Genomic DNA, 10365 nt, shown 5'->3' with positions numbered 1-10365 from the left:
CTTTAAATTTTTCTAAATAAAAATACTTATTTTTTTGCTGTTACAGGCTGGAGGGAGAACCAGGCATTAGAGACCAGACATTTCTGAAAAAAACAAACAAAAAGACCCTACTTAACAAGCATGAAACAGGAACCACACGACACTACAGTGAACTAGAGCAAAAGCTCTAGGTTTGGCCGTAAGTTAATTCATACAAATATTTTATTTAGTACGTTTATTGGAATAAAAACAAAACAATAATCCAGCACATTTTTAATCATCATTCTGGACCTTAGTCTTACAGTACCAGTGCTAATAGCAGCATTTGGTCAGAATACATTTCTGCAACATCACATAACAAGGGGGAACTACCAGCATGTTGTTTCAGCACAGTAATGATACACCTCTGTGCATGGCTTTGTGATAAAATGTTTAATAGGCTTGAAGGAAGAGTTAGATCATAAGTGAAACATGATAAACATTACAACTTGTGAGCATTATGTTAACGAGAACATAAAAGTGTAAACGTTAGGGCCGAGTTCCCATGAAAACCCCCTTTAATCCTTTGAGGACAGTACAAATTGTTATGTCTGTGTTCATGTGACCAAACCAAGTTTAAGCATTAGATCATAAAAAAAAAATAAGTTATGGCTTTTGTGACCACTGCCTGAAGGGAGAAACAGTGTAGCCTTCCCTTGTAGTCCTTACTTTTTTTTGAGGAACTAGGAAAACAGCAAAAAACAGAGCCACAACTGACTCCGAAAAAGACACCGAAAGGAAGAAAACAATTCTGAAATTGAAGGACAGTCAAGTATCAGGTTTATGTTTTTTTAAAGTTGTCGACCTACAAGTCTTAGTAAAAAAAAAAAAATACTGGTTAGCAGTGAAATAGCAGAACAGGAGGAGTTAAGAACTACACATAAAAAGTTAGATAATTCAAGAAATGAAGCGCAGTGCCAAGCTGAACATGTCCAATTTTGTTCAAGCCAGAGACATTTGGCCCAGCGCTACTTCACAGAAGTATCAAGAACATGACAGACGTTAGGTCTTTAAAGGCAAACTATATTCTGTTCGGTTGATCGATGCTACCTGCACTCTTTTAAGTTGCATATGATTTGAACAAAAGGCTCTCTGACAGATTCATGCGCTGACACAAACACCCAAATAAAAACACATTCTTCCCTCGCACTTTTTATGTACAGAATATAGCGACAAACTGTTCCGTCTATCAGGTGAACAACACTGCGCTGAGACCGACTGTGCAGCAACATCGACGACAAGTCATTTGAAAGCAGAAGCCTGTTGGCCAGATACTTTGGCTGGACACTGCTGCCATCAAAGCCTGAGAGAACCAGTGGTCTTCTCCCGGCCTGATCGTAGCGTGGGTCAGTCTATCAAGCGATTGTGCGTGTTGCTTTAAAATTACTGGCCGTTTGTTAGAATCCGAGGAGTTTTTGTCTCAGTCATTTTTTTGCACCTTTTCCTGTTTTTTCTGAACCTTTTGATGGACGACTTTTACGGTAGTGAGAAAATTTCCCAGGAATAGGACGAGAAATGTCAGTGCCAGCATAAATACCTGGAAGAACAAGAAGAAAAAAAAAAAGGATTTTATTGGAAGACGAGTCATGTAATGCTATTTTTTTTTAAACTAGCTACATCTGGAATTTGAAATGTTTAAGGGCTTGGGACATGTTACATAGGTAGGGATAGCATTCTTTCAAACACTACACCAGACTCAGGCCATTTCAACCAAGAAATCGAGTTAAGCATGTGTGCTACACAAGTCGGATGCAGACAAGCGTTCCCTGCCCATCTTTGGACTTGCCAAACTCATTACCAACCCTGGCCTGAATATGGCCTCAAATGTGCTTGTGTGTACACTGCTTGGATACAGAAACACAAATTAATGTAAAAAAGAAACCTGTCAAACCTTTTTCCTTTTAACCATTTAAGCAATGGATTGGCCAGTATGATCCTTACCTGCCACTCCTTACAGTCCTCACGTCCTCCCAAACGAAACAGGGTCACCGAGTTGTAGAGCTGCCAAAACTGCAAAGGAAGAGGAGGCATTATCTTCCATGATGTTGCCGCACGCGCTCGATGCACAAGCAAATTACGCTTTGATCCACATCCTTCTCCTCAGTTGATGCAGTCTCTCAAAAAAATGCTCTTAAAAATAATAAATCTCTGTTTATGCACTTAATGCAGATCAAACAATGAATGCTGGTGTAAAATGTCCTCCTGGTTTTAAAATATTTGGAATAAGTTGATAAAGCTGTAGTTTGATATTAAACAAAAGTAGAAAAAGAGACAAAGAAAGGTTTTGACTCACATGGCCAAAAAAGAGGAATGGTAAAAGAAAAGTGAGGCCTCTCCACATCCAGGACTGAAATCCCTCTGTGGAGACACAAAACTGTAACAGTGACCTTGGGACAACATGACACAGAATACTACACAAATGGTCGCTGCAGTCAGTCAGATATGGTTTGACAAGCAAACTGACGGAAGTACTCAAATTACACCGACATCTGCTTGGCAGCCATTGATGTTAACAACTGTCTGCCCCCGGGTTTTTCCCGCCCCCCCAACACAAAAACCCCCCCCAAAAACCCCCCCCCCCCCCCTCTCCCCCTTTTTTTTTTTCCCCCCCCCCCCCCCTTTTCCCCCCCCCTTTTTTTTTTCCCCCAAACCCAACAAACCAATTTTTAAAAAACCATTGATGAACAATTACCTTACCATGATCTGATCCATATCTCAGTTTTAACATATCATCTTAGTTTAAGCTGCATTTGTCAATTGAAGTTTTTTTTGTAAAATGAACATCTGTCTGTTTAAACATGACTCATGACCCAAAACCCCAACCAGAGAGCCCCAACATTAGTTATCACATCATGAGTCTACATGTGATATACTACGCAATGCCTGTAACCACCAGTATGTGTGAAAAGACTTCACTTCTGTATTCTGAGAAGAAATGTTCACAGAACTGTTGTATTATAAAGGCAACCATTACCAGCAGGCTCGCGGTGAAGTATCTCCACCCAACCTCTCCGATCGACAGTATAGTACGACTCATGCTAAAAGGTTATCCTGAGCCATGATTCATGTCCTTAATAAGATCTTCATACATCAAGATTCTTATGTCTAATTAGGTCTACTGAAATTAAAATCAATTCGGTGTCAGCCATTAGTATGAGGAAGGTTGTGTTTCTGCTTCCTCTAAACATGTTTGAACTGTATTTAATCACACTGAGATGTCCAGCAACTACATGTTGGTTTCAACATTTCACGGTTGTGTAACACACGTGGTGCTGCAGGTGATCCTTGACCTGCTCTCGCCTTGGTTTACTATCATACCGTAGGGTGACGGATTGACAGCCTCTGAAGCAAGAGCACAGTCTAAAGTAGAGTTTTGAATTCTAGCATGAACAGTATATGTTATTAGATATTTTATTTAGATTTGGGTTCTGTCATCCGTTTTGATTTTGGCATAACAATACAGATGAAAAACCTAAAACTAAGAGTTAATTCTCTTATCGCCTCTTTTTTATATTAGCAAAGAGCAACATACAAATCATTCAGGTAGAACTTAAACGATCAGTCAGACACTTAGTAGATGGTCGACAGAAAGTTCTTCAGCAACTATTTTGATAATCGAATAATTGTTTCAGTCACTGTAAACTGAATATCTTTGGCTTTTGGACGGTTAGTCAGACACTTTGAGGACTTAGAAGTTATAACAGACATGTTTCACTATTTTCTGACATTTTATAGACAAACTATTTATTAATTAATCAAGAAAATAATAGTCAGTTTAATCGGAAAAAAAACACTCTAAACACACTAAATAGCAAATATAGTATGTATCAGAAAACAAACCTGCATCTGTATCAACAATTCTCCTTTATCTCCCACAGCTGGTGTCTACAACTGATGATGTCATACTGTCTGGCAGCACATGGCAGCGTGCCTTTAAATGTCCCAAAGTGTGGCTACACAAGACCAAAGTCAACGAAAAAACGTGATATGCAATGTTTGCTACAAGGTACTCCCAACAAAAGGAGGGATTACATGTTCCCTGTTTTAACTGCCATACACTACCAAACGACCAAAGGAAGAAGTTACTGCTGCTTTATGAGGATGAACCAACTCATGTTTGGGTAGGCCTAGCACAATGGCGAGAAAATACAGAGAAATGGTCCCATCAAACAGACAACCCAAATAGATTCAATGAGCAGATTCAAAACTGGATGCAGATTTGATGAAATTACCTCAAACCCTAATCTGAAATCAACAAAAATGTTTCTGGTTATGACCCAAACAACATTATGACATCTTAAAAACACCATACTGTACATACACAGCAATGTAACAAACACATTTTGTTCCAAGTCCAGTGAACAGATTAAAGTCTTACTCTGGTAGATGGAGAAAGCGAGGAACTGGCTTCTGAACATCTGATACATGGGCCCCTCTGGCCTGTAAAAAGACACAAGGTTAAAACTAAACCAAGCAACTGTAGCCCTTACGTGTATGTACAAAAGTTTAAATTATGATGGCTGAAACAATGTAACACTAAAGAAACCAAAGACAAAAACTCACCAGGTCAGCATCACTCCTGACAGGAAGGTGGATACATAATGGTGAGACACCCACCAACCTTTGATCCTAAAAAGTATTAGAAGAAAATAGGAAGAGATTTACAATGGTATACCCCAGAAATTCAAAATAATACTCCTATCATAGAACAATTGCTCTTGTGGTTTTAGTTTACAGTTTCAACAAATAGCAGTAACATCACAACACACCTGGAGCCATTGCTCATGAGGATGCTTTCCCTTATGGTCAATGTGCAGTAGTACCACACCAGCAGAAAGTTGAAGATTTCATCAGTGACTCTAAACAAAATAGAGAAAATAAAATAATGAGCGACTCTATGAAATTTAATAAGTCAATGACAATAATGATTGAAGGGGAAAAAGTGATCTCACCGACAGTTGAGAAAGAATAGGCAGGTTATTGCTCCAAACATCAGGATTATGGTCATGTAAAGCTTGAACTTCTCATATTCATCTTTGTAGGCAAATCTATAGGAATAAATGGAGGTAAAAAAAATAAAATAAAAAAAGATTAAACATACACAACTCCAGATACCAAACCATACTTTTCACATTGTCCTTAAGGCTGACAACTTCACCTACTTGGCCTGGTTGCTAAGAAGCGTTACGTTCACATTGCCCAGGACCAAATTTAGGTACAACCTGAAAAACACACAAGAAACCTCATAAACAATGAAAATAATTCAAACTCATTGTTTGTAATGAGTAAATTGTCGACATGAAAAAGTACTGACCCGTTTTTCTTTGGCAAATATGCTTCCATATCAAAGAACACATTTTCTTTATCTTTAATTTGTGTTTTGATGTCTTTTATTAGTTCCAATTCTTTCTTGTCACATGTTTGTGAACACCTGTGGAGAGAAGACAAAATGAGGTAATGTCCACAAACAAAAGCACAATAAATGGAAAGACCACTTTTTTAAGACTTACACAAAACCAGGGAATCAATTTCCCCCCAAAAAACTTGTCTTTAAATAGGCTGATGAGCCACAAACAAAATGATAAACAAGAGTACCGACTGTAGTATAAGCTAGTTTGCCATCCTGATCAGAGAATACTTACTTGGTCAAGCTGCGCCTTAGGTCTTTCAGGCATTTTCTCTGTTTACTGATGGCGCTGCTGCACGTTGTCTGAAGATTGGTGAGCTCCTCAAGTTTCTGTCTGTATATTTTGTGAGTTTCCTAGTTATCAGACAAACACACAAAGTGAGTGGAGAAAATGTGTAAGGACAAAAATGTATATTCTGATGAACACCCCCCTCCCTGCACATCCACGACAGGACATTTTTTACAAATGTAGTATCTATGGGATCACGTAATGTGGAACTTTCAAGAACCCAAGACCATAGAAGTTTAATCTTTGTTAAAAGACTTCCACAATCAAAGTTTCATTTCATCATAGAAACGAGAGAAGTGGCCAAACAAAGGTGTTTTGTCATTGTAGGCTTGCTTGAAAATGTGTTTTGGGGAGTGCTGTTCAAATGTACTGTATCATAATACTTGCTACAAAACTGGACACTGAGAAATGTAATAAGAGCAAGGGATCCTGACCTTTCAGAGAGGAAAAGCAAACTTGACAGCTAATCACACTCAACTTGATGATTCTATGTATCACATGCTAGTTTTCAGATACCAATGCTGTTAACATACACACATAGCCAAATAAAGGGATGTATTCTAAAGGGTTACCACAGGCCAATCAACAGTGTTAATCACCAAGCCTCTTTAAACCCACAGACCCTAGGACTCGGTGCACAGATGTACAAATATACAATCTGAAAGGAAGCAACTGACTATGGATGGGAGACAGTTTATGTGCAGGTGAAAATTATTTGTTATTCGCCAGAACATGTAAGAAAACCCCCGATCAATCTGACAGTCACCTTCATCATGTTTCCCTACGGATCCGCTCCAGATTTTACATTTTGATGGCATCATAGGTCCACGTCTGATGACGTTACCGACATGAGGAGAGGGGTGTTCGTGCCACTTAGCTAACCACAGACCACATTATGCTATATAATACCTCAAAGTGAGCTGTATTGTATTCTTTCCTATTATTGACTTCTTAGAATGTTTCACGTTAGCCAGCGAACGTGAGCTAGCGTGGTAATGATGAATGATGATGCATTCAATGACCACATGATTTACTCAAGCAAAGCAACAGCGTTTAGTTGCCTTTACGACGTCTGAGTAACTTTGGTTGCAATCATTTAACATTAATAAATCGTACAATACTATTGTGGTTAGCTAGCTAGCTAAGTTACTAACGTCATAGCTGCTCATTAGCCGCCTTTCACACTAGCAGCAAGCCGGCTGCTAACGTTAGCTAAGTCAAAGCTATTGATCATCCAGTAAAACATATTCCATCCCTTAGATATCGTTACCAACAGCACAGTTATTGGCTCAAAGCCGCAGCCACGGCTGAGCTGAGAATGAATGACGAATAGGAAAGAGCCATCCAACTAACGTAGCCACGAGAGTAACGTTATCGGCTGTCAGTGCCATCCACGACACGCTACAGCCAGCAACGTACCATACATAATGTACGTTACTCGTTTTAATGTTGTCTGTCACCTGTAATTGTTGATATTCCTCGTCAATTTCCTCCCACTCCGTCTGAAACTTTGGTTTGGACATTATGGTAGGGTTGCTGATGTAGCAAGGACGACTTCACAAGCTTTCACCCGAGTATAGAGACTAGAGTATCTTCTCTCTCTCTCTCTCTCTCTCTCTCTCTCTCTCTCTCTCTCTCTCTCTCTCACACACACACACACACACTCTGGCTGTACACTTTAACTGGGCTGCAGGGAGCATGCGCACATCGACAAACGACACTGTTGGAACCTGAAGACACTATAATAACATTTAAAAATAATAATATCAAAAGAATAAAAACGATGTAGACATTAGTTGGGCCTCCTCGACACATTTTACTATAACTTTAAATTTACTTTCAATTTAATTAACACTACACCAACTACAGTACACAGTGCTGTTGCTAGGATACAGCGAATGCTCGACTGTGTCGGTTACAGACACCGACTAGTAAAGTTTACTGCTAGCTCGATCAGCTGTCTAACATGTTTTCTTAATTTATTCGGTAACGTTAGCTAGTTTGCTACATAGCCTGAATTTACAAGCGGATTGAGTTTAAGTAAGTCATCCGCTTGGACACATCCCTAAGGTAAGTAACGTTTCTTTTCTTTGAATGAGTGTTTGACATTCTAATTTGGCCGGTGTTAACTTAGCTAGCTAGCTAAATTAACTGTATAACGTAGGTAACGTTAGTTAAACTTAACTAACATAATTAGCTAATTAACTCATCTAATCGCTAAATGACCTGGTGGTTTACGTACTAATTTAAACAAACCTAACTTGAATATCCTAAATCTAAGTAATGTGCATTTAGTTAGCACCCTATTTTCTTGTTTCTTTTTCTATCTCTTTCTTTTATAAAATAAATACATGAATAAATAAACAAGTGACATGCGTTAGACATGCTCTAATGATATGTGATGTGGCTAAACTATTTTGTATTTAGTAAAACTTATAACTGTATATATGTGCACGCATGCGCTCTTTTACCTGACAGTGTCTATAAATGTGACCTCCTGCATTGAAAGAAGGACAATGTAGAGTTGTTCTCCTTTCCTCCATTGTTAATAGTCTAACCTGTACAGCTTCATGCGTGTAACCAATACATCGATGGGTGTAACATGTTATTTATGTTATAGGGTTTTCATCAAGCTACGCCTGGCCATGCCATATTTTAAAACATCCAAAAAAAATCAGCCATTGTCAACATTGCTGGTTCTTAAGTCCCAGAAATGTGGACTAAGGCACACAGTTTTCTCGGTCAATGGAAATGAGTACACTGGAGAGTGGCAGGACAACAAAAAGCATGGTGAGATACTTTTTATATGACCTTCCACTAAACTATACAGAGAAATTTGTGAACGCCTGTTTAAGAAGCATAACGTACTTTGGCTACAGTACTATAGCTAAAATGTTTATTATTTATTTTTTTTCAAGGAAAGGGAACTCAGGTTTGGAAGAAGTCTGGTTCCATTTATAATGGAGAGTGGAAATTTGGAAAACGTGATGGATATGGTACCTACAGTGTGCTGCTTCCAGAAACAAAGGAGTATGCAAGAAAGTACTGTGGTGGATGGAAAAATGGAAAGAAGCATGTATGTATTTGATATACTGTTATATATGTCACACACACTGTAACAAATGTATGTACACTGTGTGATATATTTTGCATCGTTTTCGATCTCTTTAGGAATATGGGATGTACTTCTACAATAACTCAGCCGTTTATGAGGGGGAGTGGAGTGAGGACCATCGAAGTGGCTGGGGAAGGATGTACTATGAGAGTGGAGATATCTACGAGGGAGAGTGGCTGAAGGATAAGAATCACGGACAGGGCATCATCCGATTTGGTAAGAGCACTTTGCTATACACACATAACAAAAAACAAAATCTAAAATAGATAATAGTTTAGTGGGACAAGATGGTGGATTTTAAAATTTGACTTTTCAACTTGTGTCCAAGCAAATGGAAATTGGTATGAAGGCGCCTGGCGAGATGGCATGAAGAACGGAAATGGAAAGTTCTACTATTCTGACAAAGGCCAGCTTTATGAAGGCTTTTGGGTGGATGGAGTACCAAAATGTGGGACCCTGTCTGACTTTTGGAGGACTGAAGCACCGACACCGACAAAGTATCCAATTCCACCGGTATAACATTTTTACTCTGGCTACTTTTGCAGTGTTTATAAGTGGTCTGTCACTACTTATGTGACACAATCAAATAGTCATGGACAACAAAGCACTTTTACAATGCATTATTGTGGATTAAAATATGAATCTATCTTTTTTTCTCAAGCTACACCTGGTGGATATGCAGTTGGTATTAAGGGAAGCCCAGTCAGCCTACCTTGAGAGGATCAACAGCAAGTTTCCACTCAACGACACACCAACAGACAACGAATAAAAAAAGAAAATACATGGCATTCAGCATGTTCGGTTTTGTCAAAAATATTTGCACCCAAATAGTTTGTTCGTGTCTGTGGTGCAAACCAAAAACATCTATTGATATTTCAAATGAGTTGAAAACAATAGTGATATAATTGAACATGTTAATCCAGTTTACTACTAACACAGATCATGATAGTAAAAAGCTTGCTGCTAACTCTAATTACCATATAATAGATCAGCTCAATTCAACGGTTCCTAAAACAACATTAGACTATTCAGTTCAATTACATTTTATTTATAGTATCAAATCATAACAAGAGTTATCTCAAGACACTTTACAGATAGAGTATAGGTCTAGACCACACTCTATAACATACAAGGACCCAACAATTCTAGTAAATCCCCCAAGAGCAAGCATTTAGTGTGACATGTGCGAAGAGAAAATACTCCCTTTTAGGGAGAATCCTCGGACAGACCTAGGCTCTTGGTAGGTGGTGTCTTACGGTGCCGGTTGGGAGTGTGATGAACAGTGGCAATAACAGTCACAATAAAGATAATGGAACAGTGACTAGAAATAGTAGTTGTAGTAGTTCATGACATAGGGCACTGCAGGGTGTTACAGGACATAGCAGGACGTAGCAGGGCACCGCAGAGTGTAGCAGGGTGTAACAGGGCATAGCAGGGCGTGCAGCAGGACCACGGCGACAGCTGCAACCATGATTTTGGTGCCACCCTAATCCAAGGAAACATGCTGGGCAAAAAAAAACATCAGGACTCCGGGGA

General features: G+C 39.0%; 2 protein-coding genes across 2 annotated transcripts; one reads left to right on the top strand and one right to left on the bottom strand.

Moving 5' to 3' along the window:
- Window positions 1-199: 199 nt before the first annotated feature.
- tmem120b (transmembrane protein 120B) lies at window positions 200-7340 on the bottom strand. Its single transcript, XM_039779754.1, has 11 exons — window positions 7175-7340; window positions 5661-5779; window positions 5333-5449; window positions 5181-5240; window positions 4971-5066; window positions 4788-4877; window positions 4582-4647; window positions 4302-4458; window positions 2312-2392; window positions 1960-2028; window positions 200-1555 (listed from the first exon to the last, which is right to left on the bottom strand). The coding sequence occupies exons 1-11, from the start codon at window positions 7235-7237 to the stop codon at window positions 1439-1441; spliced, it is 1035 nt and encodes a 344-aa protein (XP_039635688.1). The 5' UTR covers window positions 7238-7340; the 3' UTR covers window positions 200-1438.
- A 97-nt stretch (window positions 7341-7437) lies between these two features.
- morn3 (MORN repeat containing 3) lies at window positions 7438-9925 on the top strand. Its single transcript, XM_039779752.1, has 6 exons — window positions 7438-7784; window positions 8335-8504; window positions 8633-8790; window positions 8886-9045; window positions 9158-9342; window positions 9491-9925. Exons 2-6 carry the CDS (start codon window positions 8360-8362, stop codon window positions 9596-9598), a joined length of 756 nt encoding a protein of 251 aa, XP_039635686.1. The 5' UTR covers window positions 7438-7784; window positions 8335-8359; the 3' UTR covers window positions 9599-9925.
- Window positions 9926-10365: the final 440 nt, after the last annotated feature.

The sequence above is a fragment of the Perca fluviatilis genome, chromosome 17 (assembly GCF_010015445.1).
Source record: "Perca fluviatilis chromosome 17, GENO_Pfluv_1.0, whole genome shotgun sequence".
Taxonomy (NCBI): Eukaryota; Metazoa; Chordata; class Actinopteri; order Perciformes; family Percidae; genus Perca; species Perca fluviatilis.
Note: the sequence above shows the minus strand (reverse complement) of the source record. Positions and strands in the feature narration are given on the sequence as shown.